The following is a 17,502-nucleotide window of genomic DNA, read 5'->3' as shown; positions in this document are numbered from 1 at the left end:
TTTAGATTAAAACATTAACGCATTACTCATCGGGGCCCTCTTGTGCTTGTACATACACACCTCCCGCCTTTTTGCAACCCCCCCAACTGGCAACCCCCAGCTCTGCTTCAGACGGATTACATATATCCAGCAATTAACCTTAAATTATCTAGTCCTTAAGCTATTAAATATAAGTAAATTTACCCCCTTTCCCTCTTATTTTACTATATAAAATATATAGTTCTTTATAAAGCTTTGCTGGGGAGATTTTAGGTTAGTATTTATGCACTATAGTGTCTAGCGATTTAACTCTGCGTCACTGATAGGTGATCTCCCAAACTCTTTCCTCTTCTTTAAACTTTTACCATTTTTAAACTTTTTATCATCGTCCATATGTTTTTCTCGCCTACGCTTTTTTTTTCTCTTTATTTCTTTTTCTTTCACGCTCAGTCCTTTCATGGAAAGTTGTTTACATCTTGAAACCCCAGAACCTTTTGACTTCAGTTCAGTTCTTATTCAAGATGGTGAACCACATTAACGGCAACGCACGTTCTCCTGGGCATACTCCAGATGATATTCCGCGGATTACAACTGTTCTAATGGGCATGAGTGCGCAACTGCGCGATATTGCCATGCGTTTAGACGCAGCTGAAGCTCGAGCTACTGCGAATAACAATCGAGTAGCCGCAAATGATGCTCGGGTATCGCATCTGCAAATCTCCGGCAACAAGACTTCTCAGTTTAGTCGATACAAGAACTGGCTATGAGATCATTAATTTTCCACAAACTGTGGCAGACATCTCTCAAATTGATGGCAAGTATTCATTCTGTGTTCTTTTAAATTACAAAAAACTAATTCTAAACAGAAGTAACCGCCAGAAACATCCTCGACGCTCTTCAAATTTCTCACCACGGTCATGATATGGATAGTGTGCGGGAGCTTGTACGATATTATGCATACTACGCATAATGGTGATGGGACATGCATCGTTCACCGATAGAGTAACGTTGAGAAGTGAATCAAACATCAAAAATCATCCATGTCTGCGTGTAACCCCTGTGTCCAGTTCCACCTGTTTTTGACTTCACTTCAAATTCAGGCCCTCGGCCTAGCTTGGGTGGGCGATCGCAGCTAAACCGCATACGAGGTTCACAAGTCAGCCCTATCAATAGCTACAACTTGACATTGACTGTAATAATATGAGGATTAACTACGAGAATGAAATAAAATTCACAAAATAGATGAGTGAATGAAATGCACATGCCCTTGCTGGGAGCGGTGCTTTTCTTTACCGTCATGATGATTGGCTGTGGGGATGCATGGCTCCCATCCATTCCTAGGTATTCGTACATAATCTTACACCTCGACCGAATGCTATATACAACTACATACATACATATCTGTCATAAACCATCATTATGCTTGCCAGAATGTTTTGTTAAAAAAGAGCATCTTTCTCGTCTTGATTTTCATTCTTCTCGGTACCCGATGCGGTTTCCGCTAAAGTCTCTTCCTTCTCGCTTTTTGCTGCCGTCGACTTTACAATAGCTGGGGCTCTCACAAAGGCATGACACAGCAAGCCAGCAGCAACACTGACGTTCAAGCTGTCCACGCAGCTGTTTTGAACAAAGTACGGCACTGATAGCTCGTAATCGGCCGCTACCTTGATCGGCTTGGATAGGCCATGACCTTCATTTCCCAGAACTAATATCGTGGGATGACTCGCCAGCGGCTGTTCCGACTCCACAGTAGCGGTTGAGATGAACTTGTCTCCGTGCCTCTGAGCAAGTTTGGGGTCTGGCGGGGCAACGGCGGCATATGTCTTCCATCCAGCTTTTCGAGATTCTTCTATGAAGCTGACGGGCGAATCAACGCTGAAGATTGTGATTTCCTCCACAGCACCAGCCGCGGATTTGAGCACAACCGGAGTGAGGGTCGATGAGCTGCGATTTGTGATGCCCACTGCATCGACACCGAGATAACTCGCCGTTCGAAGGATGCCTCCCAGGTTGCCTGGATCCAGGATCTCATTGAGCAGTAGAACAAAGGGCTTTGGTGCGTTGTTGTTTTTCCGCGGGATAAATGCATCTTGCCCGTTGATATCTTCTTCCTCTTTTGACTGATGATCCAACTCGACATGAAAGCCTAGCTTTCCCAACGTTTCCTCGAGCCTCCCTAGGGATTTCACAGGCAGTCGAGGTAGGGGGGATGTTTCTAGAACGAATCCATTGTGTGGCCGGCCCATACTCATCTTGTCCATTAATCTCTGGTCCTCATTTGGAATAATGGTAATCGGAACCCCTCGTCTCTCCGCCAATCTCGTGATGACAGCGTTATCCTTGGAGTCCTTTCGATTCTCGCCTCCGTAGATGAAGAGTTTGTATAGCTTCCGTCTTCCTTGCTCCAGGGCTGCTTTTACAACAGACTTGCCATAGAGAAACTGCGACGCGGCGGTTGTGTATTTGATATTCATGGCCATCATCTGATTCCTCCTCTCGCGAGGCTGCGGCGTTTCCACGTCCATATCGAAGTCATCTCTGCGATCAAAGGGGCGAGGGCGATCAGATGGACGCCCTGTTGAACGCCCAACTGAGCGTCTATCAGAACGCCTATCAGAATATGGGAGCCTTTCCGAGCGCTCTGACGCATACCGAGAAGGTTCCGTTCTGCGCCGAGGGCTGGTTTCTAGTCTTTGATATGGTAGTGGACGTACGGGCTCCTGTACGAGGGCGGCGGCCTGGTCTTTGAATGCTCCATGTTTAAGCTGGTACACTAGACTCTTCTTCCCATAGTCGGACTCTGGGTTGAGGAAGCGCTTGCGTCTGGTCTCTTTTCCAGACTCCTCGTCCTCTTCCTCAGCCGCCTTCCGACCAAGTTTCTTGCGTAGCTTTTGCTGTTGCCGAGGAGATGCAGCGCCGTCGAGCGCCCTTCTAGTCAGCCCATCGCTTCTGCCCCTATCTGAGGAGCCCCGATCTCTGTATTGATCTCCGAACTGGACTCTCTCAGATCGTCGCACTCCTCTGTGGATGGCAGAGAGCGTCGCAGGCCGACTTATCTGCAATGGATAAACGCCATTCTCATGCACGCTGTTGAAAAGTTGGCGGGATAAGCCGTTAGCTCTCAGCTTTCCGAGAGATATCATTCTTGGTGATGAAGAGCAATTGGGTAATGCTCATTCTGGATTCTCTCTTATACCAGCTCTGCAAGTCGGGCTTTGACTTTGATGCACCTTTATGTCCTAATTTATTTTTTCTGCCATGCGCTGCGGGCGGTTACAGGGGCTTCTCAAAGGCGGTGAGCCTGATTGTCCTTGTTGTATATTAGACTAAACTAAGCCTAGTAGTATTTCATTAGTATAACTCAATTTGATTAAAACTAGTTTGAAAATCAATATAATTATTATTAAATTCCCAACTATAGGCTTCAGTTAATGTATTTCTTAATAAAATCATAATACTTATTTTTCATTTTTAAATTTCATAAAACTGGTTTTTTTTTTTAAAAAAGACTATAATTAGATTCAAAGCTGTATTATTTTCCATTTACGCCATAGTTTAATGATCGAGGCACATTTGTAGCACTCTTGGAACTAAGAATAACCCTCTGAAATTATAAAATTAAATAAACAATAATGTAGATATAGTAGGTGGTTTAAGTTTAATAAAAAGTAAAATAAAACTTTATTTTCAACTAATTGTTTTAACTCTACTAAGTCTTTTAATTATGGAAATAATTTTTTTAAATCTTCCTAGCTCAAAATAGTAAGTCTGCTTAGTAATCAATTGCTAGTGCCACTTAACTGCCGATTCCCTCACTTTCTATTCCTACAACTAGCAACTCACATATTTTCAACGCGTTCCCAGACGACTGTTGAGGTCAGGCATGTGCGGCGTCGCGTCCAAATGTCTGCAGGTGAATTCAATTCAGAATGACGCCTGAGATGGATACCGACATCGATTTGCTGGAGGACGACATGGTGGAGGACGGCATGCTAGAGGACGGCATGCTAGAGGACGGCATGGTTGAGGACGACATGATTGAGGACGGCATGGTTGAGGATGGCATGCTGGAGGACGGCATACTGGAGGACGGCATACTGGAGGACGACATGCTGGAAGACGACGTGCTGGAAGACGACGTGCTGGAGGTCGACATGCTGCAGCTTCCAGCAGCGATGCAATTCGAAGTGGCGATCCCAGAGCTCTCTGTTGAGAAACAGAGCGAATACTCGAGGATATATAGCAATGTTGTCGAACACGTGACGGATCTTTCTGATTCAACCCCGCCCCAGTCCGACGTCGAATTCACTGGGGAAGATGAAGACGAGTTGACGGACACCGATCAGCCAAGGCGGAACCTCCGAAAGCGAACATCCACACAACTGAGGCTCACCAGCATGTCGTTCAATACCAGCTATAAGGATCAAGATATGGACGAACTTGCGCTGGATTCTCGCCAATCCTCAGAAGACGAAGACACATTTATGCCTGTTGTGTCCGACCTCGCATTGAAGAAGGGCCGCCCTAGCAGAGCTGTGCAACGGTCTCGCCGATTGAGAAAGCAAAAAGAAAACAAAGCCAGATTGACTCTCAATGGTTCGGGAGGTTCTGATATTGAGTTTGAACAACCTCGACGGTCCACAAGAGCCACCAGAAACCAGATGAGTATGGAAGACGATGCCTTCATGGACGACGATTCGTTCTACGTGGTAGAGGAGAAGGCATCTACACCAAAGATCATTTCCGTCAGGGAAGTTTTCCAACCGATCTCTGCCGACTCCGACTTTGGATCCGTACATATGCAGTCATGCCATACTTGTGGCGGCTCAAAGCAGCGCGGCCAGCTGCTTCATTGCCAAGGGTGTTGCTTAACTTATCACAAGAACTGCATTGGGTATCGAAGCAATCGAGAGCATATGGTTACCAAAATTGGAGAAGAAAATTTTGTGCTGCAATGTAGATTCTGCCTCAATACCTACTCAAAGAAAGATAGCAGCGCACCAAGACACAGCGCCTGCCAGGAGTGCAAGAGAGACGGCCGATCCTGCGCTGCCTTCTCTCGAAAGAAGACTGCCCGACAGGAAGAAAAAATGCGCGAGGAGAATGGCGGTGTCGATCCCATCACCCCAGTGTTACCTGAACTCATCAACAACGCCGACAATGTTCTTTTCCGTTGTACCACTTGTCACCGTGGATGGCATCAGGAGCACCTACCATCCATGGGCAATGACGCTATTGGAACGGACGTCAAGTCCGAGCGCCTCAAGGATTACTCAGTCGACTGGCGGTGTAATGATTGCAGTTCTACTAGAAGCAAGATTCATCGGCTGGTGGCATGGCGACCCGTGGTCCCGCAGAATCCCCTTCCAGCTTACGGAGATATCAACGAAGATGAAAGAGAATACCTCATCAAATGGCAAGACACTTCATTTGCTCACTGCTCTTGGGCGCCCGGAGCTTGGGTGTTTGGTGTCAGTGCTGGCAATATGCGATCCTCTTTTGCAAAACGAGTACTCGAGCAGGATCTTCTAAAACTCACCAGTGAAGAGGCGATTCCAGACGAATTCATCACCCCCGACATTATTTTTAACGTTAAACTAGATGGCTTCGACAGTTTGGGAAAAACAAAAGCAGAGGATCTTGCCAATATCTCTCGGGTCAAGAAAATATTGGTCAAATTTCACGGCCTCGGGTACGATGACGTTGTATGGGACTCTCCTCCTACTGCCGATAAACCTCGACTCTACAAGGCCTTTGTAGAAGCATACCGCGAATACATCGAAGGCAAGCACTTCCAAAACGACTCTCAGAACAAGATGCGAGAACGCATCAAGCTGTACAAGTCTACTCGATTTGCAGAAGTAGACACGCAGCCTGCTGGCCTTACGCGAGGGAAGCTCATGGGCTACCAAATAGAGGGTCTCAACTGGCTCTTACAAAATTATCACCAAAGTCGAAGTGTCGTTCTAGCAGACGAAATGGGGTTGGGCAAAACAGTTCAGGTCGTCGGTGTTGTAACCTCCCTAGTGCAAGACATGCCCAAGGTAAGTCAATTTCTGTGCAACTTTTTGCTATCATCCAAACCATTTCTAACTGTCCAAAAGTGCTGGCCTTTCCTCATCGTGGTGCCAAATGCTACTTGCGCCAACTGGCGTCGAGAATTCAAACAGTGGGCACCGGGTATCAGAGTTGTTGCTTATCATGGAGGCAAAGAGCCCCAGGATTTCGCCTACAGATATGAGCTATTTCCGGATGGGGCCGCAGACCTTAAAGCTCAAGTCGTCATCATGTCGTATGACTCGGCACAAGATCCGCGGACATCTTCTCTTTTCAAGTCCGTCAATTGGAAGGGATTGGTTGTTGACGAGGGTCAGCGGCTGAAGAATGACCAAAACATTCTCTACAATGCCCTGAGGTCCATGAAGATACCCTTTCGACTATTGCTAACTGGTACGCCACTGCAAAACAACAAGAGAGAACTTTTCAACCTCTTGCAGTTCATAGATGAGAAGCAAAACGCAGAGAAGTTGGACGAAGAATATGCCGTTTTGGACAAAGACAATCTTCCCAAGCTACACGAGAAAATTCGGCCGTATTTTTTACGAAGAACAAAGCTCGGCGTCCTTAAATTTCTTCCTCCCATGGCGCAGATTATTCTCCCCGTTACCATGACCGTTATTCAGGAGAAGCTAGCAAAGAGCATCATGGCAAAGAATCCGCAGCTTATTCGGGCCGTGTTTGCAAATAGTAAAATGAACGCAAAAGACCGTGGCAGCTTGAACAATATCCTCATGCAGCTGCGCAAATGCTTATGCCACCCCTTTATGTATTCTGAAGCAATTGAAGAGCGCCACCATGATCCCGTGGTTCTCCATCGCAACTTAGTAGAGGCATCTGCTAAGCTTCTATTATTGGAAATTATGCTGCCCAAGTTGAAGGAGCGAGGTCACCGTGTGCTCATATTCAGCCAGTTTCTGCAACAGCTTGACATTATCGAAGACTTTCTCAATGGAGTCGGTTATGGATACCGTCGTCTGGATGGATCGATATCTAGTTTGGAGAAGCAACGACGCATCGACGCCTTCAACGAGCCCGGTTCCGAGCTTTTTGCCTTTCTCTTGTCAACGAGAGCCGGTGGTGTTGGCATCAATCTTGCGACCGCAGACACTGTCATAATCATGGACCCCGATTTCAATCCTCACCAGGATATTCAGGCGCTGTCTCGCGCCCACCGCATTGGCCAAAAGAATAAAGTCTTATGCTTTCAGCTCATGACCAAGGACTCGGTAGAGGAACGAATCATGGAAATTGGCCGCAAGAAAATGGCCCTGGATCACGCACTCATCGAAAGCATGGACGACGAGGAGCTTGAAGGTGCCGACTTGGAATCGATCTTGAAACACGGTGCCCAAGCCTTGTTTGACGAAGATTACGAAAAGACAGCAATTCACTATGATTCTGCGTCTGTCGACAAGCTCTTGGATCGCTCTCAGATGGAGCAGACCGCGGCAAATGAAGACAACTCTGCCGAAAGCCAGTTTACCTATGCCCGAGTATGGGCGAATGATAAGCTTGGGTTTGAGGAAAATAAGGAACTTGAAGAAGATCAGGCTCCAGAGCCCATAAACTCTAGTGTATGGGACCAGATCCTTGCCCAAAGAGAGGAGGAAGCCCGGCGAGAAGAAGAGGCCAACAAAGAAGTTCTTGGACGTGGTGCGAGACGTCGCATGGTATGTTGAGCTGCCCTTGATATGAGAGTTTGGTCGATGGGAACCAAACACTAACAATTTCGCTCTTAGGCTGTCAACTACGGAGCAAAGGGCACAGAGAATCTTGCAGTAGTTGGTGATGTCGCTGGCGAGTCTTCGGATTCCTCTGACGACTTTGACGGGACAAACATGCCTGAATCTGACGACGACAAAACCGACGACGACATGAACCCCTCGACAAATGGTAAGATATCATGATATCTGTTCACACGGAAACAAACCTCTCTCTAGCGAACCCTCTCAGAAAACCGATGAAAAACTGTAAAACTGACAAAGAGCTTTAGCCGTGACCGAAGCCGAGATTTTATCGATGCGAGACGGCGGAGCTAAACAGCGACAAGGCCTTGCCTTCCCCAGAGAGCAACAATCTGACTCAAGGCGACGACAAACTCTTCCGCCTCCGATTGCATCACAACCGGCATGGACCGCAGACGCCCCCCGTAAGAGGGGCAGACCTCGAAAATCAATAACCACCCCCGACGCCAAAGCTGTATACACTAATGACAGCTCTCAAACAAAACCACGAGCAGCACAAAACCCAACCACCCCTGCACTGGTGTATAAGAAGGGCTTTGATACCGTTAGACGCCAGCAAACTTTCCAACATTACCAGCAATATCTCCAGTATGGCGGCCGACAACCGCCTACAGCCACTCCCCAACCGCAACCGCAACCGCAACCTCAGCCCGGCCTACCCGCCCAAGCACCACCAACCGGGTTCGAGTATCTCGCTCTTCTTAACACCGAAGCACAGGTCCGCGTAGCGCTGGACGTGGTTCACCGTTCTGAAAAGCCAGCATCAATCAAGCAGCGACACATGGTCGCTCTGTACCACAAGTTAGGCCAAGTGCGCATGCAAAACGGGACTCGGCAGAGTTGAGTTTTTTTTTTCTCTTCCTTTTTTCATCGCCCCCCCTTTTGAATCTATCGATCAACAGTGGGCCAAGGGAACATGATATGACTTGATGACTTTTTTTGGGCTCTTGAAAACAACAATGAGGAGGCTTTTACAATAAATTCATGGCTTTTTAGCTTTTTAACATACAGATAGAAAGAGACAATTGCTCAGCTTTGTCACAGGATGGGCGGCCACGCAATAGTTAGAGACAAGAAAAGAAAATAGGAAAAAATCATGATAAAATCCATCAAACGGCCGATACTTTGATTCTGCACGGCAAGCGTGGCAAATGCCAGCAGATGCGGTGAATTCCCTGCAACTAGCCGAGCGACGACTCGAGGTTTAACAGGGGTAAGAGACAAACGGGCTATGCGCGATGATATATGTCTTGGGCCGGTAAGGCAGCAACTTGATGTGAGACAGTTTTATCCGACTATTGACATTGAACCCGATTTGTTTCCTCTTTGCAAACATCCACCTTCTCCTTTACAAACAGCACTGCTCTTTTACTTTATACCTGCTTGACCTTTGTTTATTATATCCTGATTTGTCTATACTCGTTACCTTTGCGGTTGATCCAATTTGCCACCATTTGCAGTCCATTTCCCATGAGATGGATCGTCCTCTTGGGTTGAACTCGAGGCCAGGAGGTTTATCTTGCGTGCCATGGTCTCCGGAGACGCCAGCAATCACGCCTCGCCTTCGGGATTGCTCTGCTGAAGCTGCCATGGAAAGGCAGATGGGGCTGAATCACCGCCAACACCATTCTCTCAGTGGCTATTTCATCCATGGCTTTGGGCAAAGCGGTAGAGACGAAGTTGGACAGCAGCTGGTGGCCTATCCCATCCCACATCAGCAACACCAGGTGAGCTTCGGCACGGCCGGAGCAGCGGCAGTTCCATCACGGGGGCTTTCTTCAAACAATTGGCGGGTTCTTTGTCCGGACGGAAACGTGTTTCCACGGTCGCCTCCGTCAATGAAGATGAATGCAGCTCATGTCCCTGTGGGAATGGGCCAAGCCGAGAGAAGAGGGATCGCACAAGCACAAGCACCTGCGGCCGGGGCCGGGCCTGGCGCTGTGAACGACGGGTATGCGTACTACTTGAATCGGGGCAACGGCGAGTTGACGAGGCTTGTGCCGGCCGATATGCTGCCGGCGTTGAACGAGATCCCGCCGAGGGAGCCTGAGCGGCGAGGGATGGTGGTTTTGCCGCCGTTGAGAGGCGTTCCGCCGAAGGGGATGGCGGATATGAGCCAGACTGTCACAGTCAAAGTAAGCAAGCTTTTCTTCTTCTTCTTTTTTTGGGTTGTAAGAGAAAGACAGGAGAGCGAGACACTGCCAGCAGGTGAAAGGAGAGAGAGGAGAGAAAGCTGAAGCTCCCAGGCGTGCCAAATCCATGGGCCTCGACATCCCTCGGATCTCGTCCAGGTGAGTTGCAGATCATTCTCTCCTGTTTTCTTCAACGTCGATCATGGCCCCCCCATCCCGACTATACCTATGCTTGTAAGCTGTTTGGGAAGCTCATGTGGAACTATTCTAGAACCAAATCGACCGTATCGTCGCCACTAGCCCGTCGACTGCGAAGAAGAACAAAGTATACTGCGATATGTGGATCCACGAGGGAAGATGTGCCTTTACCCAGACGGGATGCAAGTTTAAACACGAAATGCCCCTGGACGAGGCCTCGCAGAAGGCACTAGGCCTCTTCCAAGGTCTCCCTGCTTGGTATAGGAAGCAGCAAGAGGAGTTGAACTTGTGGAAGTCTCGCGACACTTCTGACGCGGAGACTTCGCCTACGGATTCTTCTTCTCGCAATGAGTTTGCGTGGCAGAATCCTAAATCTTTGGGTAAAACCGTGCCGGACAAGAGCAAGCTTGGTACGTTATGAGGATATCTCGTATAATGCTGGTATTGCTTTGGTATGATGAATGCTAACTTTGGATATTCTATAGACACATGCAACCCATCTCAAGCAACAAAGAGCCGCGTCGCTCAATTTGTTTGGGGTCCGATTGGGCCGCCTAACAAGCAAGTGGCGGACAAGGACCCTTGGGGCAAGGAGTTTGGAAACAGGATGTATGATGGCGAGACTGTATCGAGCTTTTCCTCTGAGGGCCGCAGAGGTAGATGAGCAGATGTGTGCGGCTCTGTCAGTCATTGAGCCTAGTGGTGTTGGTTCATATAATACCACAAGAAGGTGATAGTATCGGTACCAGGTATATGTTGGAAATGTGTCAATGGTATTTCAATTTTAGTAGAATTAGAGTTAGTGCACAATTAGAAGGCACATGAATGGAATAATGCTGGGGATGCCGCCGTGTAAGTGGTCACAGAAGAATGATGCTGTAACAGTGACTCATTGTTCGTGCCACAGAGGACAAAAGACCTTGTCAACTGTAAGGTGGGCAGAATAGTAGACAGTGAACATGGTATGTACAGCAAAAGATGGTAGGTAGGTATATTAGATGGAGTTGATAAGTAGGCATAATAGATAATGTATATGTAATATGAAAATAATTAAACGCCAGCAGAGATATAGTCATCTCAAGGCGCTGAAGAAAATACTACCTGACGTCTTGTCCTTCCATCCTTGCAACACTTGGAAATAATTTCGTCAACGGCCACAGACTATATTGTCAACAACGGGCGGAGTGGTCCAGCTTATGGTGAGATTGTCAATGTGTTGATCAAATAAATCTTCTGCCAGTTCTTGGGCAAACCGTCTTACTGGAGAGATGGGTGGCTCTGATCGAACCGCTTGCTGCTTATATGTGGTGAGCTATCGATCGATCTCCTGAGCTCGATCTTGCCTGCAGCACACAACCTGGTATGGAGATGTCATTCTCGAGGTGCTACGGGAATAAGGCAAACTTATGAAACATATTTAAATCCACTCCGAACTCCCTCGGGCGAAATCTTTCTTCTTCGACTTTGGAGCCTGTTCAATCTGTCCTAGCGTATCATAAAGGGATATTCTGATGGGCGACGGGTTCCATTCTTTAGTCTTTGCGTCAAGCTGGACTCAGTCTCCTCTGTTTACCTATAAGTCTTTGCTAGGCCTATCATTGAGCTGGTAAGAACTCTATGGTGTTGATCTTACATGCTCGCTTCGCTCGCATAAGGTGAATTATTTAGCGAGGGGATATGTTGTGAGATCAATATCACGGCTAGCTGCTAGCTAGCATCAACCTTGAATACGCACGAGATTACTCTATCAGTCTAACCCATATGAGGTACCATGATGACTACATTTATTGACTTCTTATAGGGACTCTGTGACGAGAAGTAAGCTGTATAAATACACCACTTACCCCAGAGGATAAAGATGCTGGACTTTTGCAATTCACCGCGTGTGTTCAAGGACAACTCTCCTAATTCCTCTACAATGAGTTCTACATATGAATCGGCTTCTGCACCCGCTCAGACCGGCTTACCGCCTATACGGCGTGTTATAACTACACACGACAACGATGGCAACGCCGTCATCAGCGAAGAGATACCCCAGACACTCCAGGGAGTCGAGGTTCCCGGCACGGTCATCTACCTAGGCTACGCTCTGAACCAATCTCCAGATGTACTGAACAATGACCAGGATCTGAAAGAGTACGAGGATCGACTTCCACACGACGTGGGCATTAGCATTCCTCGCGGAACTGTGCTCCGTGTCAGTGATTTCTTACCCGGACAGTCACACAGTTGAGGGAAGAAGTACCATGAGAGGAGCTGACAACTGAGTAACTGAGGTGCTTGGATGTTTTAATTGATGCTTGCTGAGTTCGACATTGTGGTGCCTTCATGAGAAGAGTTCATCTGGCGTTGCGTATTGGCTACACGTACCGCTTTCTATACAATGCAGACCAGGCATCGAATCGCATTCTTATCTCTTTAGCAAATGTCTATAATTTTGAATATTGGATAAATTTTCTTTATTATGTATTATAGATCTGTCACTTTCACTAAGAAGCACCGTTGAGCGACTTGGTAACCCAACAACTCCCTCATTAGCATTATTAAAAGCAATGTCATATCCTATTTCATTAATATTCCATTGCACAGTTCCATGTTCCCCCAACGCCATAATTGCAGTCCAAAAATTGCATACTCAGGTAAATTCTCTTGGTTTCTGGCTTGAGCCCAGGTTCAGAGGCTCGTCTTCATAGCTGTCCCTTCCACCAACAGTGTTGCGCTTCCATGATGTGGTACTTTGGAGGCCAATCTGCGCTGATGGGGCTTCGTATCCCGGAGGAGGATCGTGGGGATACGCTGGCGCAGCTGTAACGGTTGCCGAGTAGCTGGTATTTCGCCATGGCTCGGGGTGCTGCTGCTGGTAGCTGTGGTTGAGGCCCTCAAAGCCAGAGGGGCCCTGCTGACGGCGAGGTATCTGACGCTTGGCTCCCCAGATGAGGTATCCCAAGGTGCACAACACCAAGAAGAAGACGATTCCGAGGACGATGAGAGCGTATTTGCGATCCAGAGCAAAACCGAACCCGCTAAAAAGATGAGAGGTAAGCAAACGGCGAGGTATAGGGAGAAGGCTGGAGCTTACATGTAGCCGTTGGCTGCACCAAGAATCATGACGATTCTTCCATTCCACAGATGAACCTTGCCAAACGTAGTGGGTTGCTTTGTCTTTCGCCATTTGAGATGATGTAGAATGCCGGCGGCCAATTGAACGAACAAGAGGAGGATGACGATGAAACCAAGGACTTGGTGTAGGGAATGGAATCCGCGGGACTAGAAACCCGGGCCACCGTTAGTCATGCTTGATGCATCTCGAGGGGATGGCGTATACATACCCGTTGATAGTTGAAGCTCGTCAGGATTCCAAAGGCAAAGCCCGCAAGGACAAGACAGAGGGCAAACGTCTGGTTGAACTTGTGAAACTTGGCCAACTTCTCGATTCTAATGAGGATTGTGCCAATGGGAATCAGGAGCATGAAGCTAAAGACCATGAAGGCGGCGTGCGCAGCAGCCTTCCAGTCGAAATTGCCCGTAGAACTGCTGTTTAGCGTCGTGCCTTCAGCCACGGAGTCCTTGGTGAGGACGGGCAAATCGGCTCGGCCCTGCGTTCTCTTCATATCGATGGTAAATGTGCCGTGTTCGCTGTGCATCTTGAGGTTCGCATCCACCTCGTCGTCGCTGAAGCTCTCTTTGCCTCCCAGGGCGTAAATGGCCTGTTGGTTGGGAGACGACACATCGATGTAGCCCTTGGAAGTGCCGCCGGCTGGCCAGCTTCGGCAGTGCTCGTGGCAGACGGCATTGAAGGTCATGAAGTCATCCTGAACGCCGGTGCCGTCGAGGACGTCAAACTTGAGGTCGGGATAGTACTTAGGCTCGTAGTTGCCGTACGCCAGACGAGGGGAGAAGGTGACGTTGTCGTGATTATTCTTGCTGCGATAGAGGATGAGGAACAGGGCGCCAGGCATGTCGTCGCTGCCGAGGCCGATGGCGCCCCAGGAGCGCTTCGTAGAGACGCGGAGGCTGAAGTAGATGTCCGTGTTGCCGTTGTCGGGAACGGTGAAGGCGAAGGCGAGGGAGCCATCGGGAGAGATGAAGGTCGACTGGCCGGTGGGGTTGTTGGCATCATCAGCGAGGGCGGACGCTGCAAAGGCTGCTTGTGCGACGAGAGACGAGATGCCTGTCAGTAATTTGACCGGGATAAATCTGAGTTGAATCAAAGGGATAATGGCGATGTAGAATGTAGAACCAAGCAGGGGAAACACTCACCAGCTGTCGCCAGCGCGGCGCGCCAGAGGTTTCTGAAGAGCATTTTGATGTTGATGCCAGGGAGATTTGGTCTCTGCCCGCAGCGTAACAGAGCTCTCGAGGAACTGCTATCAATGTGGATAGAGAAAGAATTCAGGCAGCAGGTAACGAATGGTTTGCAGCTCTACAGCGCTCCAGCCTCTGGCAACTTCAATGTTATGCAAGTATCGCCACCAGTGCGATTGGGGAGGGAAAGTTGAGGATGTTGTTTTGGGGGAGTTTTTGGTGGTGCTGGTACTATCAAGCAGCAGCAGTAGAGCAGCTGCATGCAGATACCTGTAGCCTGGCCTAGCATGTACCTCGATTCAGCTGCGTCGCGCCACTGGGCTGAGGCTCAAGTACCTGCGCTGTACACGCGGATTGGTGCCGTGGCTGCATGAGCTGCAGGTACGTGACTCGTACTGTATCCCATTGAGTGCGAAGAGGCACTACCTATGTATTTTACCAGGGTTCTAGCTAATTAGACAGCCGCAAATTAAAGGTATATTACTAACTAGCCAAAATTGGCTTATAGTATAAGTCCCAGTAATATTAATTAGTATAAATAGTTATATTATATATATTATAACCCAGCTGTATTATAAGTGCGTTAGGCTTAAGGCTATTTCTACTTATTTTTATAAAAAGTTTTTATTACTTTTTTAACTTTAGCTAACTAACTTAGTAGCCTTAGTAAGCTATATAGTATACCTGTTTTCCTTAGCAGATGTAATTATATTATAAAATAAGTATAAATTTATTACTAGCCTAAAATAGCTTTTGGCTTAACCCTTACTTACTATATACTTTATAAATCTTATTAATAAAGCACTACTACTACTTAATTTAACTAATATAATACTTTTAACTTAGCTACCTATATAGCTAAAGAAGATAGTTATTAATAAAAGTAATATTTAGTAAAAAGAATTATATAATTAATTATTAACTACTTTATTAAAAGTAATAGTTATAGCTTAAATAACTTTAAAGCTAATTACTTATATTTATAATACTTATATAGTTATTATAATTAATTATAATAAATAGCTAAGTTATTATTTTTTTATTTTCTTTACTAAAGGCTTTTTTTATTAATTAAGCCTGCGGCTATATTATATTAAGTCTTTATTATATATATTATTAAAATTTATTACTAAAATAAATAGTTAATAATAGTAAAATTAGTATATTATTCTTTTAGGCTATTTAATTAACCTAAGATAAATTAATAAGGGGTTTTTTAGTAAAAGTATTAAATATAAATTATTTTATTTAGTATTAAAATAGCCTTAAGCTTATTATATAGTTAATAATACCCCTTTATATTATTTAGCTTTATAATAATAAAGGGCTAATATAAACTATAATTTATATAATAGGTATTTATAGCCTTAATCCCTTATTAATAAAGAATTTAGAAAAGGGAAGGCAATAAAAATAAGTTATTTAAAAAAATATAGTAACTAGCCTTAGGCAGTAGATTAATTAAGGCTATAACTATTAATTATATTAAATTAAGGCTATTTACAGTGTTTTTTTTCCTAGGCTTTAGAAGGTTAATAATCTATAGTATATACTAAATCTACCTTAGAAAAAAACTACGTTATATTATAACCTAGTTTTTATAACCTATAGGCATTAGTTTAATTAAAATTATTACCTTTTTATAAGCCTAGCCTTAAAAAGCTAAGATATATTTATTAATAGCTATTTTAGTACTTAGGTAGTAGAGATCTTATAAAATAGTTTATAAATAAGTAAACTACATATAGATTTACTTATAGATTATTAAGTAATCTTCTATAGCTGCGTTAAATAGTCTAATATATTAAAATAAAATCTTAAATTAGTCTTTTATTATAAACTTAGTTATAAAATATATTAAAAGCTAATAACCCAGCTACTATAAGGTTTTTTAATAATCTACTACCTTAGCTTCTTTATAAATACTTATATAGATTATAAAGCCTAGCTAAAGGTAGATTTCTTTAGCTATAGCCTTAGTTTAATAGTTTTTTTATAACGCCTTCGTTAGCAGGCCTTCTAGGCCTAAAATATTATTATTTATAAAGGCAGCCTAGTTAGCCGCGGTCTTAATAGGTAAAAATAGCTAGAATAGTAATAGTAGTGTTATTAATAATACGTTAATAACGGGATTATATTATTAAATTTACAAAAGTTTAAAATAATACCCTTATAAGGGCTCTAGCTAAAAGTTTAGCTAAACTATATTACTATTAGCTAGTTATTTAATTTAGCAGTTATTTAGACATATGTTAAGTTTATTATTAAATTTATTTTAAATTATAATATCTTTAATATTTATTAAAAGGTATTATTAATAACAGCTGTTAGTAGTTTTAGTGTGTTTTTTCTTACTAGTACACGAAGTCCTATAATATAGCTATCTAGCGTTAAAAAAAAGTGGATACGGGTATATAGGTAGTGCCTCTTCGCACTCAATGGGATACGCTGTATGCCGCTCTTCTGTTTTTTTCAGCCCAGGATCCCCAGTTTCGTTGGCCCGCGCCGCGTCGCATCGATTAATTTCACATGCATTGGCGTCACAGAACCGATACATGATGAGCGATACAGGTATGCACTATCATTACCCATGTATCTTATATATATTTTTCCTTGACCTTGTTCCTATTGTATTTTCCAAGTCTTGTTGAATCTGGATTTCCGTCTTCTTTTCCCTTGTACATAACACCAGACTGACATCCGCACATACTCGTTGCAAACAGTTGATTCGATCCCTGGCAACCTGGAGATGCTTCGCAAACTCCCCGCTTAGCTTCAGCACAGACTTGCGGAGGTGGTTTTTGACTTACGAGGGTTCTCGGCCCACGATTGGCTCCTTCGCTGCTGCGCGATTCCTCAAAGGGCAACAGTCGTGGGTTTCGTTTATTTCTCCTGGCGTCACATGCAAGGAGGCGATGTGAGTTGGTGGAGTCGCGAAAAAGGCAGCCCAGCCAATGCCGAACGGCGGGTTCACAGCTTACGCGGGATTACAAACAGGCACAGAATTGTGCAGTGACGTCTTGGATCTACATGTTGAATTACGAGTAGAGAGATAATCGACAGAGGTGATGCTGTAGATACCT

General features: G+C 45.4%; 5 protein-coding genes across 5 annotated transcripts; 3 read left to right on the top strand and 2 right to left on the bottom strand.

The window, feature by feature from the left end:
- Positions 1-1,418: 1,418 nt before the first annotated feature.
- Positions 1,419-3,122, bottom strand: Triagg1_4505 (uncharacterized protein; the record flags this gene model as incomplete). Its single annotated transcript, XM_062898916.1, has 1 exon — positions 1,419-3,122. The coding sequence occupies one exon, from the start codon at positions 3,120-3,122 to the stop codon at positions 1,419-1,421; it is 1,704 nt and encodes a 567-aa protein (XP_062756522.1).
- Positions 3,123-3,908: 786 nt separating this feature from the next.
- Positions 3,909-8,628, top strand: Triagg1_4504 (uncharacterized protein; the record flags this gene model as incomplete). Its single annotated transcript, XM_062898915.1, has 4 exons — positions 3,909-6,023; positions 6,084-7,709; positions 7,779-7,932; positions 8,033-8,628. The coding sequence occupies 4 exons, from the start codon at positions 3,909-3,911 to the stop codon at positions 8,626-8,628; spliced, it is 4,491 nt and encodes a 1,496-aa protein (XP_062756521.1).
- A 994-nt stretch (positions 8,629-9,622) lies between these two features.
- Positions 9,623-10,778, top strand: Triagg1_4503 (uncharacterized protein; the record flags this gene model as incomplete). Its single annotated transcript, XM_062898914.1, has 3 exons — positions 9,623-9,919; positions 10,188-10,524; positions 10,600-10,778. 3 exons carry the CDS (start codon positions 9,623-9,625, stop codon positions 10,776-10,778), a joined length of 813 nt encoding a protein of 270 aa, XP_062756520.1.
- Positions 10,779-12,032: 1,254 nt separating this feature from the next.
- Triagg1_4502 (uncharacterized protein) lies at positions 12,033-12,347 on the top strand (the record flags this gene model as incomplete). Its single annotated transcript, XM_062898913.1, has 1 exon — positions 12,033-12,347. The coding sequence occupies one exon, from the start codon at positions 12,033-12,035 to the stop codon at positions 12,345-12,347; it is 315 nt and encodes a 104-aa protein (XP_062756519.1).
- A 402-nt stretch (positions 12,348-12,749) lies between these two features.
- On the bottom strand, positions 12,750-14,417 carry Triagg1_4501 (uncharacterized protein; the record flags this gene model as incomplete). The annotated part of the gene is made up of 4 exons (XM_062898912.1): positions 12,750-13,137; positions 13,194-13,381; positions 13,444-14,285; positions 14,375-14,417. 4 exons carry the CDS (start codon positions 14,415-14,417, stop codon positions 12,750-12,752), a joined length of 1,461 nt encoding a protein of 486 aa, XP_062756518.1.
- Between the last annotated feature and the right edge of the window lie 3,085 nt (positions 14,418-17,502).

Source organism: Trichoderma aggressivum (genome assembly GCF_033847375.1).
Source record: "Trichoderma aggressivum f. europaeum strain CBS 100526 chromosome Unknown scaffold_014, whole genome shotgun sequence".
NCBI lineage: Eukaryota > Fungi > Ascomycota > Sordariomycetes > Hypocreales > Hypocreaceae > Trichoderma > Trichoderma aggressivum.
The sequence above is the reverse complement of the archived record's forward strand: the minus strand, read 5'-3'. Positions and strand labels throughout refer to the sequence as shown.